This window comes from Chaetodon trifascialis, chromosome 10 (genome assembly GCF_039877785.1).
Source record: "Chaetodon trifascialis isolate fChaTrf1 chromosome 10, fChaTrf1.hap1, whole genome shotgun sequence".
Lineage (NCBI taxonomy): Eukaryota > Metazoa > Chordata > Actinopteri > Chaetodontiformes > Chaetodontidae > Chaetodon > Chaetodon trifascialis.
Window position 1 is genome coordinate 18,652,518 of NC_092065.1, and position 20,653 is coordinate 18,673,170.

The 20,653-nt window shown below is 44.1% G+C and overlaps 1 protein-coding gene across 4 annotated transcripts in view; it reads left to right on the forward strand.

Moving 5' to 3' along the window:
• LOC139337614 (A-kinase anchor protein 13-like) overlaps positions 1-20,653 on the forward strand; it is a 45,825-nt gene that overhangs the window by 17,232 nt on the left and 7,940 nt on the right. For 3 of the 4 annotated variants that reach the window (XM_070972291.1, XM_070972292.1, XM_070972293.1), the window contains exons 4-22: positions 1,219-1,322; positions 3,495-3,657; positions 3,819-3,996; positions 5,500-5,559; positions 7,862-7,921; positions 8,133-8,313; positions 8,399-8,507; positions 9,800-9,842; positions 10,121-10,232; positions 15,966-16,128; positions 17,379-17,446; positions 17,841-17,898; positions 18,328-18,502; positions 18,761-19,014; positions 19,103-19,212; positions 19,321-19,464; positions 19,804-19,929; positions 20,042-20,159; positions 20,251-20,371. In XM_070972291.1, coding sequence (XP_070828392.1) covers positions 1,219-1,322; positions 3,495-3,657; positions 3,819-3,996; positions 5,500-5,559; positions 7,862-7,921; positions 8,133-8,313; positions 8,399-8,507; positions 9,800-9,842; positions 10,121-10,232; positions 15,966-16,128; positions 17,379-17,446; positions 17,841-17,898; positions 18,328-18,502; positions 18,761-19,014; positions 19,103-19,212; positions 19,321-19,464; positions 19,804-19,929; positions 20,042-20,159; positions 20,251-20,371 — 2,347 coding nt within the window. The remainder of the gene's footprint in view (positions 1-1,218; positions 1,323-3,494; positions 3,658-3,818; positions 3,997-5,499; positions 5,560-7,861; positions 7,922-8,132; positions 8,314-8,398; positions 8,508-9,799; positions 9,843-10,120; positions 10,233-15,965; positions 16,129-17,378; positions 17,447-17,840; positions 17,899-18,327; positions 18,503-18,760; positions 19,015-19,102; positions 19,213-19,320; positions 19,465-19,803; positions 19,930-20,041; positions 20,160-20,250; positions 20,372-20,653) is intronic. The other variant, XM_070972294.1, reaches the window with a different exon arrangement.

Sequence of the window (20,653 nt, forward strand, 5' to 3'; positions counted from 1 at the left end):
TTTACCACATCATTATCCGTCACAGAAAAACACTGAAATAAATGCTAAATTAATTTCAGAATTGTCTAAATTTGGTGTTTTTCGTAGCATTAGCATTTTGTAACATTTTGTATATGAAGAAAGCTTTACTTACTTGCTTATTCACAGTCCCTCAGTGGCATAATGCCACCTGTCTGGCACCAAATTCACCTACAACAGACCATGGAGGTTACAAGGCACGAATCGATGAAAGGAGGTCTATGAAAGCAAAGAAGGGTCATTAATACTTTGAGCTTGTGAAATGGTGAAATAATTCCTCAGCCTGCAGTTGTAGATCACCTTTTGTGTGCATGTGAAAAAAATTGTGCACATATCTGAACGTGTGAAATTAAAAAAAATGGACGGGGGTTCAAAAAGTGGCAAACCACAAATTTCCTATCGGTGTATGTGTCACTGAAGTAGACAAGCTGCAAGCTGCACAAATTTAGACCCTGTTTTTACAAAACTGACAAACCAATTAGCTTATTGTTCACTGACTAGTCAACCAGCCTCTGCACTGAACCTATAGTGTGTCATTGGATTATCTTTGTTATATTTTCACCACAGTTGAAATTCTCATGGCACGATGGTTAAGCTGTTGACAGTAGTTATGTCTGAGGTGTCCCAATACGCTGCTTTGGGGTTTTTCTGTGGTTTTCTGTGAGCACAGTTAAACACTGATGTATGCAGCTGTCAAAACGTTAGAAGGTTACATTTAGGCACCATTTGTCCATTTGTTAGAGAATAAACCGAGCTTACATTGAAGCCACAATGATATTTTAGCTCATGGTCAGACCTAAACAGACGCATTAACGACATTTTCATTTTTAGATGCAAAGTTTGGACCCTGATTATCAACCTCAGTGGTTTCGTGTGTTTATTATGTAGCTGCACGGTTGCAGTGATGTAAGCAGCACAGCAGTGAAGTAACAGATGTAATTATGTTCAGCAGCCTGCTGACTGTCTCGCATACACACTCTCTTCTGTGGTTTGGGTGATATGAGGTCAACTTCCTGTCTCGGTGGATTGCAACCAGCAGTGCAATATCCCACTCAGACATGGCACCACAAATTCTGTTGAAGTACAAGACGTTAAATCTTTCACTCAGCAAGCGAAAAAATGATACACTTCCCTCAATCACTGACCCAGGTGTTTTTGTCTCCTCCTCCCACTTATCCCTCCTCCTCTTTTTCTTTCCAGACGTCCATCCAGACAGAGAGGAGTGTGTGTCCATGTGTTTGTTGCACACAGACAAAGACAGTCTGAAAGCCAGTGCTGAACTGGATGACAGTGTCTTTAAAAAGGTACGAAACCCCCTAAAAGACGCACCCTGTCACACGTATGTTCATCTGTTTGCTCGTGGTAAAGAGCTTGCCGTCAGCTTTCCATCTGCTCATAGCCTCTGGTGGTACTGTACATAAACTCTGGTGTCCGATGGGTTTTACGTCAGCGCTGCAGCTGACATTCAGGACGTACTTTGTTTATGTCAGGGTCAGAAATAACAGTGCTGCTGCAGCTTTCTGCCTTTGCGCTTTTCTAAAATTATCCAGGATGGGAAGACCTCTGCTGAAAGTGTTACGCAACAGACTGGGAAGCACTTTCCCCTCTGCAGCTTGGCAGGAACCAGAGGAAAACCAGTGGAATGGCTGCTCCACACAACTGCAGGGATGCTGGGCCCTCTTTTGTGATCCAGTTTTTAGTTTTCAGTGCTGGAGGTTAGATTGAGTATGACAGCAAATCATCAGCTGTTGCATACAGTGCATCTGTAATGCAGGACATGGATCAGTTCAACATAGTATACAAGCAGAGTGCCCTTCACTTCACGGTCAATATTGTTATTGAGTTTGAACATTTGTCTTTAATATCTCTGAGGGAGTTTATTGCAGGCCGTGTCCATTTGGATGTGAGTAACAGTATAATTAGTTGCATGATACATGTGCACATGTCTCTAAATCCTCCCTATTTTGAGAAAAAAACATTGTTCCAATTGTGGCGATGTTCCAGTTGTACCCGTTCTCCCATGACACCGGTGTCCCCAATTGCTCTACGAGAGCCATAACGGCAGCTTTCTGCATGAAGTTTGAGCATCGTGTCAGCTACCAGAAGATTACTGCCACCTGTGAATATGAATAGCGACATGGAGTCATCGTATTTCTATAATTGGTGGCGGTGTCACTTCTGAACTTTACTAGCATCTGCTGGATTTTAGGATGTATGGCATTTATTCTGCCAGGGGCCAAATGCTCGATCACGCGATGTTTACAGAAGTGAAAATTAAATTGTGTATCTGCACCGTGATTCTGATCCGCTCCAAAATTTAACGGGCTGGCCGATGCGGCACTCTGCCACCAAGTTTCATGAAAATCGGATTTGGCAAAGAGATGCTCAAACCAAATTGAAAACATAACCTCCTTTGCGGAGGCAAAAGTGTTAATGAAACATCAGTGATAAATGTCAAACTGCCGTATTACTGTTGGGTCGAGCTGCAGAGAGTTCAGAGAGATGATGTCTAATAATGACACAATCCATTGGGAAATCTGAGGAGGTCCCCACCTTAATCCTAATAACTTTCTGCTGGCTGTCTGACCTAAAAGTACGTCTCCTCTGAGATGTGGTCACATAAGTTACTGAGTCATCATTTAGAAGTGAAACTAGGTAAACTAGGAATACCTGCTCCTGTTACATCAGATAGCACATTCGGTCTCCAGACGTCATATGAAAAACTCTTAATAACAAGCATGATATGTGGAACCAAAGAGTGCAAGACCACATAGTCCTGACACTAGATGAACGATTAATAGTTGTAATAATATTGATATTGAACATTTTTCCATTCACGAGAGCTTCTGCTCTGCGCCGTTAAGCCTGACACATTTTGCGTGACATTTCAGAGAAACGTTGTGTTTAACAGCACCAGAAAAGCCAAAGAAGCTCAGAGTGTGATCAATGTGTGACTCAGTTGTTCTGGAAGAGGCCTTTTCCACTGAGTTTTCTCATAATCTTGCACCTCCAGAGACGCCATGTGGCCAGGCTGAACTTGGCTGCTGTTTCGCCCAAAACCTTGTCTTACAGGCTCCTTTGAAATTGTATTCAAATCTGACTCCAATGCTCAACTTCTGAAGCAAATTATGGGATTTGGACAACAATAAGAGGTATTGTCGGGGTGGGAGTGTTGGAATATAAGTGTTCCTGTGGAGTACTTGAGTTCTATGAAAACCAAATGTCCCCACAGGGATAGAAAGATCAGAAAAATGCAGAAAAGGCTTTTTCTGAGCTCCACTCCCGTCCACGGTTAGATTAGGATGAGGGCTTTGGTGTTTGCTGAAACTTGGACCAAATTTGTCGCAAGTATTTTGGGAATTTTAGAAATATGAGGATTGTTTGTGTCCTCACCCATTGATTCATTGAGAAAAAATGCTTTTCAGCTGCAGCAGAGCCTTCACTGCTAAAAATGCATGTCCTCTTCTGTTTTCTAGCCGCTAGATCCTCCCCCCTGTGTTGGACACAGGGACAGAGGGGTTCGTGTCTCCTGGTCCTCCACAGATGATGCATTGATTCCAAGTGAGGGGGCTTCGTCATCTGAAGCTGCGGCCCCTCATAGCTCCAGACTGTCCTGGAAGTCAGAAACAGAGGACAGAGGTAAAGCACATGGTTTGTTCCTGTTTGGTGCATCTCGCTCCCCGTTTCTCCCCACCTTCATTTCCTGTCAACTCTCTGCTGTCACTGTCTGATAAAGGCACACATGCCTCAAAAAGAAGAAGTCGCGATGTTTAATAGTTTTGTGTTCTTCTGAATCCCAGGAGGAGGAGAGACCGAAGGAGGAGGAGAGGAAGAAGAGAAAAAAGACCAGCTTCCTGAAAATCCTGTCTCCTCTGCCATCTTGCGAGCCTCCATCCGTTCCTTGTCTCCGTTCCGTCGTCACAGCTGGGAGCCGGGCAGGAACAACGCCGCGGCTGATGGTGACATCATGCAGCGCAGGTACCGGGAGTTAATCTAGTCCTCATGTCAAATGTAGAGCACCTCATAGGACTGGTTAGTCTTCAAAGGACCATCTAGTCCCAGAGAGACTGAGACTGAGGGTGAGGGAACCTCAGAGCTGTCTGAACAGCTGTGGGTTGTTTTCGGTGTGTGTGTGCGTGCGTGTGTGTGTGTGTGTGTGTGTGTGTGTGTGTGTGTGTGTGTGTGTGTGTGTGTGTGTGTGTGTGTGTGTGTGTGTGTGTGTGTGTGTGTGTGCGTGTGTGTGTGTGTGTGTGTGTGTGTAGCTACAGCTATTTATCTGATCTCTCTGTCTCTCCAGCTCTCATGTTTTCTATCATTCTGAAACCATTTTCATCTGTTCACATCCATCATCATAATAAGATGTGTGAGCCTTTATCCAGCTTTTATTTTGGAAGGAATACACTTTTGCCGTGTTCGTCTTGTGAAGGACACGACTTTCCGTTGGTCGTGCCGGAGTCTGCTCTTCCTGGCACACACAGGACATTACACATTTACATTACAGCCAGCTTGTCTTCTGTATTAAACACTCAGATCGTGATGTTCTGAGGCCTTTGTGCCTGTGCTATTTATCAGACCGGAGCGCCAGCCATCTGTTTGCCATCAGCCAGCTGAGCTCTCCTCTCTGTGTGTGTGTGTGTGTGTGTGTGTGTGTGTGTGTGTGTGTGTGTGTGTGTGTGTGTGTGTGTGTGTGTGTGTGTGTGTGTGTTTGTGTGTGTGTGTGTGTGTGTGTCTTCACTGAAATGCACCTCTCTCCTTTATGAATATGCATTTGAAGGAGGAGATATTCTGCAACCGGTCGGCACGGTAGAGCAGCGGGTAGTGCGCGTGCCTCACAGCAAGAAGGTTGCTGGTTTGATCCCCTGTTCGGGCAGGGCTTTTCTGTGTGAAGTTTGCATGTTCTTCCCGTGCATGCGTGGGTTCTCTTCGGCTTCCTCCCACAGACCAAAAACATGCTCATATTGAGCTCATACATGACATATTTTGTCACTTTGTGCTAAACTGACTAGCTTAGCTACCTGAATATCAAGGTGTGAGCTAGCAGCTTTGAAAAAGCTAACAATCAGCTGTCAGTGGAACACCAGTGTCATACCCACAGACAACAGAGATATAACACTTCAGATCAGCATATGAACATGAGACACTTTTCAAACACTAAACACTACTTACGTCTGTACAAACTCTTTGCAGCACTTTAATTGCTGCGGACAGACAGTTTGAAAGATTTATTCTGGACATTTTTCTGCTCTCTGTTATGAAGCTCCACGCTGCATCCTGTCACCTCCATGCCAGCATGACACTTTTCATTATTATTGGGGCAGTGGAAGAGGTTTTGAGGTGATACCGGCGTTACCTGTTAGGTTGAGTTCTGAGAATCTAAAGAGAGTTTTAGCTGACTGACTCTGACGCCGGCTTTAACATTACCTCATTGCCTTTCTTTTGTCCCAGTCTTTCCACTCACGGTTCATCTGTCTCTTCTTTCAGCTCATTGAAGAGCCTGTCAGGAGAGGCGAAGAGAGCCAAACCCCCCCTCCACAGGAGAAGGTACACCTCTCATCCATCACCTGCTTCATACCCACATCCCTTTTGTGACTTTCTATGCACACACTCTTTCTCTTTTTACTGCCTTATGCTGTGTGTGTAGGCCAACGGGCGGGTCATAGAAGACACTGATATGTCAGTGAGTCACTGTCCAGGCCTTTCCTCACCAGACAGCCAGTAATTCAGCTCTGAAGTCAGGAAGTTCTTTCAGGCTCACATTAGTCACTAATGACCGGAGCAGTTCCGACACGTGATGGAAACACTGTCTAAAAGACAAGAATGTAGAAATGTTCTGATGGCGTTCTGAGACCCTCTGTGTGTGTAACGATGAACAGCATGTGAAGCTCTCAAAGCATATTCACAATATCACTGTTCTCCTTCAGAGCAGTCACATCAGGCGGCTGGGTGCAGTTTAGCATTCTTGTCATTAACGACTGGCGTGCAGTGATTCAGTCATCTTTCCAGCCTCAGCCTGCTCACATGACAGTCTAGACACACACACACACACACACACACACACACACACACACACACACACACACACACACACACACACACACGCACACAAACACACTCTCAGTGCCATGCATGGTATCCAATGGAAAACTCATTTGTGGAATAAAAGAAGTAGGTCCACACCATCTGGTAGAACAGAGGGAGCTGGAGTGAGGGTGGAGATGGAAAAATCCTCTTTGAATCAGTCTAATGTGGAGCAGTGATGTGTGTCAGGTCCAGTTTATCAACTCCTCAGCAGCTGGGGAGCAGCATCCTCTCTCACTGATTAGAGCAATACGTTTACGACACTGACAACAGGAGGAATTAAGGAGAGGAGGAAGCTTTTATCTTGACCTGGCTCTTTTGGCGTACAGAGCTCGGTGGTGTCGACCAGAGGAGAGGAGTTGAAACAGGTTGTGTTCAGGGTGTGATGGGTCTGCAGTCTTGAATGTAGGGCGGGTTGGCACCTCTGATTTTCTCTGCAGTCCTGACAGTCTGTTTTTTTTCCCCGTTTGGTGGCCGATCCAAACCAGACAGTGATGGATGACCAGAGAACAGATGGGATTATTGCAGTGTAGCACCGGATCAGCAGGTTGAACTTCTTGAGCTGGTGCATCCTCTGCTGGGCCTTTCTGATGATTATGTCTATGTTGGACACCCACTCTGTCCTCACAAAAGCAGATATAGGATGTCATATTGTCATTCAGTTCATCCAGCTCTGTAGCTGCAGCCTCAAAAACTGTCCAATCAGTGCAGTCAAGCATGCAGTCATTCCAGCTTTGCCTCCTCACAGAGGTAGGATGTCCTCTCAGTCTTGACCACAGGCTCAGCAAATTTTAGCTTTTGCCTGCAGATCTGGAGGAGACAAACCAGTCAGCCATTATAAAGTGCCAAAACTGCATGGGGGCAGAGTGATAAATGTCCTTTTATATGGTGTGGCAGTGTGTTCTTATGCCTGGTGGGACACTCACTGTGTTGTCTGCATTTTGGCAGTTTGTGTCAGAGGTTGCTCTGGTTAAGACCCAAAGAGCAATGAGCAGCGACTGTGGATGATTGCGCTCCACCAATTATCTGGTGGGACGTAAACACCGACCATAATAAATGAGGAGGTCTGCCCTGGTGAATAACAATCTGCACAGCAACCTTTGCTGAGGTAGAAGCAGATCCTGCCTCCCCTCTTTCTTTCCTGATAAGCTGTCAGAGGAGTTGAAAGTCTGCACATGGGTGTTTCATCCGGGATGTGCTCACCACTCCAGGTTCTTAACAACTCTAATCTCTGCAAAACTTTCCGGCTGTGTGAAAAGCAGTGAAAAAGTCAGACAGGTGCATTGTTGAATGGAGTTTAGTAGTCAAGCAGTCATGTTCACACAGTGTGACCACCACAGTGTGTTCGTCCGCTGTGTTGAGGGTCTCAGGGCAGTGACTGGTGACTGGGAGTGTTTTTTTTTACATGTAGCTGATGATTTCATCATCGACAGATGCCCAGTGGAATTAGAGCTGACTCATTTTGTGTTATGTAAGCATTATGATGACAACATGAAATGAACTTAAACAAGCGTACACACTTCTACAACACAACCCTGCGATCTGTCGTGAGTCACACATCGTGCCAAGGCCTCAGTAAACACAGTCATTAATAGTTTACGCACATTTCTGTCACCATAATACCGTCATCATTAATCCATCTCCTCTGTCTCACTCAACGATTAAACCATCTAATCATCTCTCTCTCCCACATCTCTCTTTCTTTTCCATGTTTTCACATCTACCGTCATCCATCCTTCATCCCTCTGTCTGTCCATTTCTTCAGTATGAGTTGGTGTCCATCCAACTTGCGTCGACCTGATCAGGAGCAAATAGACAACAGAAGGTAAACCGTGTAGGACAATAATAATAGTCTGTTTTTCTGATGGTTTCCTCCAAAGGAATGTTTAAATTCAAGGTCAGAGCTCACTGAAATCTTTAATTGCGATCTAAAAACCCACTCACAGATGTAGAATAGTCATTTTTCACAGCACAACAGCATGTAAAAGGACATTATGGGATACATTTCTATGTTTGTGTTGCCTTCTTGCACCCAGCTACAGTCTGGAGGGTCTGGAGGTGGAGAAGGGAGCCGTCCAGGTTCAGTGTCCCAGCTTCAGCGATCAGAGGGAGAGGACTGCTGGGAGGAGTCTACGTCTGGAGAGCCAGGAGAGAGGCTCCCTGGTCTCCCTCACCGAGGAGGAGCAGGAAGGAGATGGGAGCAGCATTGACAGCCAGGTGTGTGTGATGGACCTGCCCTTCCCAGGAAAGTCAACTCTACATTCCCATCAATAACATGATTTTCCCCTTGTGTGTTTTTCAGACATCCCATCAGGTCCTGTCCGTGACCACCAGCTGTTCACCCATGTTCCATCACCAAACCCTCACCAAATCAATCTCCATGGTTACCATCAGTCACCGTGATATAGATGGTGAGTTTCTGCTTGTCTTCTTGTTGTTTTTCCTTTCCTTCATCCTCTCGTTCTGTTCCCCTCCCGTAGTTCTGAACTTAGATGTGCTCTTGAATTCATGCAATAAGATTTTTCTTTACTTTCCTGTTAATCCCGCTACACCCCATCGATACCCTTTAGTGAGAGGATTTCCTCGATCAAAGCGACGAATCAGCTTCTCCCTCAGTATCTCTCCGCTCCTCCCCAAAAATAGACGCTTCTTTTCTATTGGCTCTTCCTCCAGTGATGAGGAGGAGGGGGGAGGGAGTAAGTATGATGAATGTCCCTGTAATACTGTGTTTCCTCTGTCAGCGTGCTGTCCTGTAACACTGCCCGACAAAACAACAAGTGCTCACTAAAATGTGCTCACCTCCTCCTGGAACTGCAGAGTCCGATAGGCAGAAAGGAAATTTCCTGGTTAATTTGTCCTTGAAGCCCTCAGAGTTTTACAGTTCAAACTAAAAGCAAATATATGTCTGGACATTTTACGCCTCCCCCTGGAAGCTTGTATTGAATTTCAAAATCACAAAACTCAAGAACGACTTCAGCAGAAGGTCAGCCACAGCTGTCCAGCAGAGGGTGCTCTGGCAAAAACAACACTTAGTTGCTCACCAGAAACGTTACACCAGGCTCAGATTTTGCTGCAAAGCGACCTGATGGGTTTACATCACTATCATCGTGGTAATGGAGAAAGAAATGCCGCTGTGATAACTTTCCCGAGTTGTAAAATCCTGCCCCACAGTGTCTAAACCTCTGTGCAGAGTTCTGCTGTCTGATAACCTTCTAACTCGTGGATCTGTTATCCACACCGGACGTCAACAGCATGCAGCCCCCTGTGTTGTTTATTGCAGGACTGACTTGAGTGTGAATAAGTAAACTGACCTTCAGGTTTGCCTGATCTTTGTCTGCTCAACATAAGAGGCCTGATTTTAGTCAGTGTGTCAGAGGTACGTCTCTGTATTTGTGTATCGGCTGTATGTAGCTGTACTTGTTGCACTGAAAGGCCTTGTGGTCTTGTATGAGTGATCTCTTGTACCTTTTCGATATATGATATGATAGATAAGATATGATATCTTTGAGCCCACGTGTCTTTGCCCTTTGTGTTAACCTCTTAACTTAACGGTGTATTTCAAAACCTGACAACTTGACCAGCTTTCACTTAGTAAATTTAGCTTTGAACACTTTTTTTTTTTTTTTTGCAGGTATTATAATAAATAGTATTGCCATGCAGTGTAACACCTGATCAGATGTCTGTCCTTATTTGCTTCCTGTAGGGATGAGTTCATTCTCCAGTAACTCTGGGCCTCTGGAATACAGGTAAGACTGGTTTCAGAGTCTTTGAAGACAAGAATGTACCAAAACAGATGTTGACACAGGCTGTGATTCAGTGCATAGTGCCGTAATTCTGCTGAGTTTTAATTTAAAATGTACATGTTACACTGCGTCGTCACTGAGAGAAGTAATGAGATTGCTGTATGTTGACATTGCCCACTAACAGAAAGTGTTCAATCAGGTTAAAAAGAGCAGACCTTTCACTCCTCTTTGCTCTGTGTATTAAAGCAGAGCGGCTTCTAATTCTGCTCTGTGTTGGTCAGTATTTCAGAGGAGGAGCCGGGCCCTCTGCAGAGCGGCACCGAGGGAAAAGGAGGACCTAAGATCAGTCGGACATTCAGCTACCTCCGCAGCAAGATGAGCAAGAAGGGCAAGGTGAGTTACTGCAGCGCACACACAAATGCAATAGCGCACACATCCGTGCATGTGCAGATTTCACACATAAACTGCGAGGAGAGTTGACACCTGCAGCACATCGTTGACAGCTGTTGACAGCTATACAGACAGGTCAAGGTTAATGAAATGTCCTGCAGCTGTACTGCAACTAATGCTAGAAAGACAGTGGACATCCAAGATGCAGCTAGCCGTGTGACCAGCAGTAACAGACACCATGATTATCAGTACGAGTGTGATAGGTAAGACCAGTGTGCTACTGACTGCATAAAGCGTGATGTGATGATCACACACACAACGGTTTAGATTGTGCCTTCATTGATTTAATCAGTTCTGCGACGCCATTAGCAGCTCATAATAGGAAGTCTAAACAGCTCAGTGGTTTCCGTCTTTCTTGACTTGACCACAGTCAGCTCAATAGATTTATGTCATTTACATGCACACTAATAGTCCGCTGTTATTCCCAATATGATAATATTCCAAATTTGAAACCATTCACATAAAACAGCATATTCTGGTTGGATTTTCTGAATTAGGCCTTATTTCCAATGGAGCATTTTCTGATTCAGACCTGTGGGATATGCTGATATTTTTCAGGTTTTAGGGCTCTGTGTACTGTTGTTTTTGGCGGCCTGTTTTAATTTTAGTCTTAGTCCAGTCTTTTTATTAATTTTAGTCATGTTCATACTCTTTTTAGTCTAGTCAAGTTTCAGTCGAGCATTTTAGTCTTATTTGAGTCAGAATTATCCGTGACTATTTTCGTCTAGTTTTAGTCGACGAAAACTGATGACATTTTAGTCTTGTTTTAGTCAATGAAAATTGTATTTTAGTCTCTTTTTAGTAATGCAATTCTATTTAACCCAGTCAATATAGTATCTAGTAGTATAGACGAAACCAAAATTTTCTTTTAGTCAAACCCATTTCACAATTCAAACAAGGTTGTCTTATTATTATATTGTTACCTTATAGACTCAAGAATACTTCCATTCCAGACACGAAGACGCTCTGATTTGAATTTACAACATATTTGTTTTACCAACCAAAGTCGGCTGGCCGGCCATCGGTCCCGTTCTCTGTGTCGGTTGTCTGTCATTAACGTTAACCTACCGCAGCTGCATCTTCTAAATAATGCCACGAGTGGGAACTAATGTCACCCGCAACTGTGCAGTGCGACCTGATGCAGCCCCTGAAGTGAGACACAGGAAACAGAAATACTGCAAAATAATAATAACAACGTGACTAAACGAGACAAAGTAACGTTAGAACATTTCGTCTCGTTTTGTTTTTGTCAACGAAAATGAAGAGACATTTTAGCAGAGTTTTTATTTCGTAAACCACATTTAGTCGCGTTTTTATTCGTCAACGATATTGCATTATATATTTAATTGTAGTTATCGTCACATGACCAGCATTTACGTTGTGTCTCGTCTCATTTTCGTCACGTGATAAAGGTTCATTGACGACGATATTTAGTCATAATTTTCGTTGACGAAAGCAACTATAGCTCTGTGCTGACTGGCCAACAGTTTGTAAGGCTGTGGTAGAGATGCATGCACAAAAGAAAAACACATTTCTGGTCAGAAAGAGAAACAAACCTTTTAAACATGATGAAAGAGGTGGATATCAACAGGTGTTTGGATGAGTGCAGGAAGGTGGTTGAGTGAATGAAAGAAAGGAGGCTGTGTTTGTTAATCGGTGTATGCATGGCTGCGTATTAGTGGAATATTTATTTTCATTAGGCTTGTAAACAGCTCAGTAGCAGCATTGTCTTGCCATTTTTGTGCATGTTGCTGGGTGTACCGTGTTGTAGCCTTTGCACTCAGTTAGTGGATGGTCCACAATCTCAATCTGAATCAGCAACCGCATGAAAGGTTTCGCTTCAGTTTACTTTGGGTTATATGTCAGTCTGATGGGCTTAATGAGGGGCTGAAAGTGATAAACTGATCACCTGCAGTGTGAAAGCTCTCACTGCTGACACTTAAAATGATAATCCAGACCTTGCTGTAATGTTTTACTCGACTCTTTGAAAAACCTACTGCAGGAGCACCAGAGGCTGAGTGGCACTGCATCACTGTGCTATTTGTGATCATTTCAAGGAAAGGATCAGTTCACACCTAAATATTCACTGATTCCTGTAAGTTCCATTAGGCTTCACACCTACATTGTTCCACAACTCTGCGGCAAACCAAAAGTTCAATGGAAACCAAAACTAGGGCAAAAGTAATGGTGAAAAATGACATCACCAAAACGGTCCAATCAGTGAGTTTCCTGTCTGTCCACGTGACCCCAAGCGCACAAAAATACAAATGTAAAGAGACCTGTGTGTCTCATGTCAATCCTCTTGTTCTGACAGGCAGCGGCGGCATATTGCCACAGCCGTACGCACAGCACACGTCATCGTGATCATTCAGAGCTAATAGCCTTAGTTTGATGTGAACTGGTGCATTTATGCATCCCATATGCAGCTGATCCCAGATCCTCTGTCACTGCACCTTTACAAGAACTCCTGTACTCCTACTCGGCAAATGAAAAATAGAACAGAAACTTAACAAAACTGAAGTGAAACTAGATATTCAAATACATTCATGAGACGAGAAAATTTACAAAGTTGAAACATCAAAAACCACATTACAAACACAGTTTAGCGTTAGAGCAACTCATTAAAGGGTAAGCTAAAGAAAAGTGTTTCACGATCATCATAATAATCCGACATTTAATGATGTGTCACAAAATATGATTTTTTTTTTTCATCCCATAGCAGCACGTAGTTTAAACTGAGATGTGAAGAACACAAGAATTCTGCAACACACTGCAGGCAGACAGTGAAAGAGGAACTCAGTGCGTGTGTGTGCACGGACATGTGTGTGTGTGTGTGTGTGTGTGTGTGTGTGTCTACAGATCTTTGTTAGCTCACTTCCTGATTTGAAAGCAGACAGACGAGCAGCAGCGGCCTGTGCACAATGACTGAATCAGAAAGAAGACAACAGGATGCTTAGACAGAGAAAGAACTCCAGACAGACAGGATTGACACTGAGGATTAGAAGGAGAGAGACAGAGAGACAGAAGGAGAGACAGACACGGTGTGGAGAGACAGACGGGAGAGAGAAGGAGACAGGAGGACAGTGACAGTCATGCTGAGTAAGAGGTTCAGTCGCTCTGTGAGGTGGCGAGGAGAAGCCACATCGGATGAGGTAAGGAGATGATGGTGTGTGTGTTTGTGTGTGCGTGCGTGCGTGCGTGCGTGCGTGCGTGTGAGAAAGTGGCTACCGTAGTGATGATGACTCCTCACTTATGCACAGCTTAAAGAGAGCAGTTCAGATCCTGCATACTTTAGCAGCATGTCATGCCTGTTTCATCACACTGACAGTGAGCTCACTGTGACACATGTCACTCAAACAAACTGCACGGCTGATGTGACAGTTCCTGTAAGCTTCTCTGCACTTTGTGAGTGTCAGTCGTGGATGTGACAGGATGTGATCCGCCAGCCGACACCGCTCACACACAGGCGTCAGTTGTTCCGTGTCAAATCACACACAGGGTTTTGGTTGCTTGTGAGATTGTTTTGAGACTTTGTGTATATTAAATTTTAACAAAACCGGAATTCTATGAAATGCTGTCACTGAATTTTGAGAATTGCATATTGGTTTTACCCCTGGGAGTTTTGTTGTTTTCACACCCTGACAAAACATCATAGACAGGAAGCCGTTACGTGACTCAAATGATCTCACAACAAGCTTCATGCTTAATGAAACACACCATGGTGCTGTGCTAATATTGCAAGTGAGGGGGAGGTTCATGCTGATAACAGATAACAATAGAAATCGATGATGCTGGCATGGGAAGTCGATTGGTAATAAAAGGCCATTTTGACATCTCAAAACAGAGAACTTGTAGTGAAGCAGGCCGGTCACCACGTGTGTGATTGTCTCTTTCAAACAGTCAGTCAGTCCATGCTATCCTGATGTCAGAGAGGTGTGGAGGTAGAAGGTCACTGCTCAGATTCTGCTGGACGAGCCTTCAGGTGTCTGACAGCTGTGGCGCTTTGAGACACGCATGGACATCAAAGTTTGCTGGTTGAATCATCAGCATAAAAGATGAACTGTGTTAGAAAATATCTGCATCCTTGATAAAAAGTTGAAGCACAATAAGAATGTAAAGAAAGAGGAAAACATCCAATCACCCAGATTCATTAGTTTTAGCTAATCAATTAATCTTTAAGTCTATGCAATGTCAGTATGTTAGATTAGATTAGTGCGTTCTTATTGTTTTGTATAATTTTAATATGAGCAAGAGTGTGGGCACCCACGAGATTTGTGCTCAGATAACTCTTACCGAGGTCTCAGGTCTTCATCAGCATCAGCATCAGCTAAGCAGCTGCTAGCACTCTGAAAAGTATAAAAAATTGATGCCCACAATGCAGGAAGGCAAATCAGACCCCCTGCTTAAGGACTAAAGACCTTCAGGAACATTCTGCAGACTGTGGAGTGGTGGTGCTCTGTTGTACTGTGCAGCAACACCTGCACAAACACCACCTTCAAGGAACAATCATCAGAAGAAAACCTTTCCTGCTTCCTCACCACAATGCAGCAGCATTAGAAGTTTGTAAAGGAACATGCGACCTACATCGGACTGATGTAGGTTAAATAGAACGTTTTGGCTACGACTGTAAAGCACAGGGGTGGATCGATCATGATTTGGGTTCGTGTTGCAGGCGCTGGCTGAGGAGCGTTTCACTGGTAGAGGGAAAAATGGTTTCAATTAAATAGCAGCAGTATCATCTGTAGCTTCATCTTCATCCGTCATCTTTTACTCACTTCACGGCAATAGAAATTTTGACCAACGCTACCCAAACATGTGCACGCCTCTGTGGAAGACAAAGAATAGCACATACACCACAGTGTTCATCACAATCTTTCCATCTGATTTTCTGCTGAATTGAAGGTGTGATCTACACACACACACACACACACACACACACACACACACACACACACACACACACACACACACACACACACACACACACACAAACCGTGTCATGGTCCCTGTGTTGCACTCTTAACACAGTCCAATCCAGTCACATGGATTATGGATTTGTTGTTTGTTATATCTGTGTGAGGTTGTTGTGTTTTTGAGGTGGTGGGGGTAGGGGTGGCTGTGTGAGAAGAATGCAAAAATATGAGACAGACTAAAGACTGAAGACAGAAAGGATTGCAGCATCTTTCAAACATGATGCTTTTCCTCCGGCACCAGCAACAAGTTTATGCTGACACGTCTCTAGAAATAGAGACGAAGGAGGAAGTGACGTGATCCATGCATCATAGATTTAACCCCTGAATGCGAAAGAATAATGGAGGGCTTTCATTATGGCGAACAAGAGCTGACCTTCCAGCTAGACTTCACTGAACACAAAAACAATATACAGTATCTGAAAGGGTGGACATGCTGAAACTTAAGGACAAGAAAGTGATTGGGACAGAGCATGCTGTGCTTAATATCCATCTAGCCTCCGTCTGTAGGAGGCAGCAGTCGAGTTGAGGAAGACTTTGATGTGTTTTCAGGAGGAACTGCTTTACCGCCATTTGTAGGATTTAGCATCAATACGATAAAAAGCGGCTTTAAATGAAATGATTTTCCAGATATCCAGCAGGAAGAGCAGGATCTCCTGAATATTGACTCTACTGATGATCTGTGCCTCTATTCTTTTGCTTCCAGGAGAAGGAGAAGGAGAAAAGAGGTGAGAGGGAACGAGAGAGTAAAGAGAAAGAGAAGAAGAGTGCCAACGGTCATGTCTTCATCCCAGTCAGTCTGCCCTCTTCCTCAGCCTGTCAGCACTGCACCAAACTTCTGCACAATAAAGACACATTCCTCTGCAACAGTAAGACTCACTCACATGTCTTTTTCTTTTCCCCTTCCTTCCCCTTTTTATTCCTCCTCCTCCTCCTCTGTGGCCATCTCTTCCTCTTGTCGCCTTTTCTTTTGTTAGTTTCACTATGATGTTTCTCTTTTGTCTTTAATTTCCAAACCTGCAGACTCTACCTGCAGGAAAATGTTAATTGTTATTATTGTTGATGATAAAGTAGGAGTATCTGCAGCAGCAGCAGCAGCTACCTCACATCCGTCCATGCACACATCGTTTGCAGTACAAGTGCAGAATATGCTGTTAGCTAGCGTTGTTGTGGTCTTTGTCACTGATGAATGATTTCAGGTCGTGATCACGGATCTCTTAAACAGAAATAAAGCATTTGTTGGGGACTATTTTCAGCAGTGGATTAATCTACATTTGGTGCTCAAGTAGATATTTGGCGCAGGAGGTCGATGTATGTGTGATCGGGTCACACATGAGCTTCAGTATGTGTTCATGGAAATGAAGGAACGCGTCATCCAGGGCGACTCGCTGATGGGTTTTTAATAGTTTTCGGGCAGCAATGGAGCTCTGTGGTTGAGAGGAATGAGATATATTCGTTGTGTGAGATACTTTTAAGAGCAGAGCTCAGTGTCTTTGCCCTTCACTGATGTGGAATAGATCCGAGCAGACAGTGTAGCTCATAACTCAGTGTGTAGTTAGTGTGTAGTGTCAGAACATCATTACACAGTGATTACAGTAACACACTGAGAGGAGACAAGAGTCCAACAGAAAGTTTCAGGTTTGAAGACAGTTGCTGCCTCTGTGTGCATGCAGGAAGGGTTGAGGGGTGTGTGTGTGTGTGTGTGTGTGTGTGTGTGTGTGTGTGTGTGTGTGTGTGTGTGTGTGTGTGTGTGTGTGTGTGTGTGTGTGTGTGTGTGTGTGTGTGTGTGTGTGTGTGTGTGTGTGTGTGTGTGTGTGTGTGTGTGCGTGCGTGTGTGTTTTGTCATTGTCATAGTAACTAGTGTTAGTGTGCTAGATGTACGGAGAACACTGCAGTGTGTCTCAGTGTGTGCAGGAAATGAAGAATGAGATCATATTGTGTGTGTGTGTGTGTGTGTGTGTGTGTGTGTGTGTGTGTGTGTGTGTGTGTGTGTGTGTACTGTATCTTATCCTCACACACAGTGAATGTGACACTGCAGTAGTTATATGCATTGATTTCATACTACATACTCATAACATGAGAATACTTGGTTCTAATGATCATCACGTGTTGTTTGCAGACTGTGGCGTCTATGTCCATAAGTGCTGCAGAGAGAGTCTGTCTGTCTGTACAAAGAGCAAAACAAAGGTAGGTCTGACACACACACCCTCCGCCCATTATTTCTGCTTCTTTTTTTTTAAAAGTATCTTTGAATTCATCACTTTTATTAGACATGGAATAAAAGATTACAGAAAATGTAGAAATGCAATCAGCAGATCAAACACTCCAGATGAACCATTTATATATGTATATATATATTTTGTGACTTAGAGGAACTCAGATAAATATTCTTGCAACAGGAATCACACTGACGTCTGGATATATGAGGAAATAAAATCCAGAACTGCTATTTTTGGTGAAAATCTATGAAAACAAGTCAACACAGCACGCATAAAGCTGCTGCCTGTCAAAGACCAAAAGTAACGTGTCCAATACTTCAACTTTTACCTTTCAATTCACGATGTCCTGTGTTTGTTTCCAGCAACAGTCACTGGTGCCAGAACCTGTTCCTGGGTCAGCTGCTAACATGAGGAGTAAATGTAAGAACACACACAAACTAGCAAACTCTGTTAAGCAACAACACTGAAAAGACTCTTAATATAGCATATGTAATTCATGTTTTGTCAAATGCATATTGTGCTGTTTAACAGCACATCACCTCCAGTGTTGTGTTTACACTAACACCTCCTACCTTTGATTGTTTGTATGTGAACAGTATCTCTTCAACAAGACATACTTTAAATATTCTTTAAGGCCTATGGCAGTGACAAAAAGTCTCCATTTTCAGTGGGAAAAGGGTTAAACAGTCATTTATATTAAAAGTGAGGGGTCAGAGAAGAAGAAAAAATGGGTCACAGTATTCTGTCGATTAAAGCGCTGGAGTATATATCTCTCTATATCTTAGTAAACTAATCATGGTAGTCTACTGCTGGGATACTAAGTCCTCCATGTGCACTCTTTTTATCTAGCTGTGTCTTCAACGTCATCTGTATCATCTACATCCTCCTCGTCGTCACGGGAACGCTGGTCCACCGTCACCACCCCTGATGACCAGATTCCTGTGGTGTTTCCACGGAAACACCCCAGCATCTTCAACCCACACAGCAACCTGTCCAAGAGCATCTCCACCAGCAACATAGCAGGGTGAGAACCTAATACACACACACACACACACACACACACACACACACACACACACACACACACAGAGCACAGACTGCCCAGCACACAACAAGTTCACAGATCCACAGACAGCACGTAACACTGCTTTTTAGTTTTTATGCATCACCTCCCAGCAGAAACATGGAAACTCTGTCAGTCATTTGGAGCAGTGTTTGTGTCCGCCTGATCACTGTATGTCCAACATTCAGTCCCTCATGTTCATGTTGCTGTTCCTTATAGGTTAGATAACGTTCCACTGAAGGGCCTGAAGTTTCTGTCCCAGTCCACTGACTCTCTCCATCAAGGGAGCAAAGTCAATGCCTCCACTGAGTCCCTCACTGATGAAGGCACTGAGATGATGGACAGTCAGCTGATGGGAGAGTTTGAGTGTGACATCAGAGATCTGGAAGCTGATTCTTGGAGCGGCACGGTGGATAAGAAGTTCTTGAAAGGGCTGAAGAAAGACGAAATCAAGAGACAAGACGTCATCTACGGTACAATGTGCTCGAACTCATCATCTTTAGGTGTGAATGCTCCTGTCATGTCCAAACATGAGGCAGTAAGAGTCTTTTCTCCCCACAGAGTTATACCAGACTGAGTTCCACCATGTGAGGACACTGAAGATCATGTCTGAAGTGTACTATAAAGGCCTGCAGAAGGAGCTGCAGCTCGACACGCACACTCTGGACAAGGTGAGGGACGTGCTGAGCGGCAGTTTCACCAGCGTGTGAAACGTGTGTGCACGCATGTCGATATTAACGACGCACATTAAAGGCTAGTCTGTCGATCGTTTTGTGCAGATTTTCCCCGTTCTGGACGACCTGTTGGACATGCACACGCATTTCCTCACCCTGCTCCTGGAGAGGAAGAGGGCGTCATCAGCTGAGGGACAGAACAACAACAGCTTCCTCATCTGCAGCATCGGGGACATCCTGGTCAACCAGGTGAGGAGAAGAAGAAGAAAAGAAGTGGCTGCAACACCGCCTGCTCTAAGCCCAATTTTTGATTTTTAGACCTCTGTGATGAATTAGACATCAATGTTTTAACGGTAGACAGTTTCAGTTGGCTGTTGTTTTTTGAAAATGCTCAGAATACATTACGTCCTGATCATATTCAGGTGACTCTTCATAACATGTTTTGTGAGCAGTATTTAGTGTCTCCTGAGGGTGGCACCAGAGGACAGGTTGAGGGGTTTATTCCAGAGACTTCAGCATTCAGTCCATACATGTCTTAACTTTCATTTTTCTCTTCCTCTTGTTTGAATGTTTTTTTTTTAAACTCAGTTTTCAGGCTGCACCGCTGAGAGTATGAAGAAAGTTTATGGGAAGTTTTGCAGTCGCCACAATGAAGCCGTCAATCTCTACAAAGACCTGCATGCCAAAGATAAACGCTTCCAGGCTTTCATCAAGGTCAGCGGCTCCTGTCTCCATGTTCAACATAGCAGTGACCTGACAGTGCTGTGGATCACCTGCATGTGATTTCACTCTGAAATGACCTGCGTGTGTCTTTGCTCTTGTGCAGAAGACTATGAGCAGCAGCATTGTGCGGAGGCTCGGTATTCCAGAGTGCATCTTGTTGGTCACTCAGAGGATCACCAAATACCCAGTTCTGATCCAGAGGATACTCCAGCACACTAAAGGTGAGGGTGAAGGCGCCTGTAGCGAGTCTCTCAGTAAAGGAACCTTGAAAGTGTTGCATGTGTTTTACGTGGCACCTCTTTGCTCTGACAGACTCTGATGAAGACCACGGCTGTGTTTGTGAAGCGCTGCGCTGTGTGAAGGAGCTGATCATGGCTGTGGACAGTAAAGTCAACGAGCACGAGAAGAAACAGAGACTGAGAGAGGTCTACAGGTACACTTAGACTCTGCATACTGGTTTACTATGTAGCCTGAATACATAGCAGAGACGCTATTACCAGCTCTACCAGGGGCCACATTTCTGCTGTTGCATGGTGTATACTGTCATATTGCCAAACCCTAGTCTGAAATGAATCATCAAAGCTGAGGTTCAAAGGTCAATCAACAATCTCACCATACCAAGTCCAGTGGTAGCCGATGAAGATCATGCGACATAACCAAACGCTCCAGGACAGCTACTGAACATCTGCCACTTTGTTACAAATCCACAATGTGA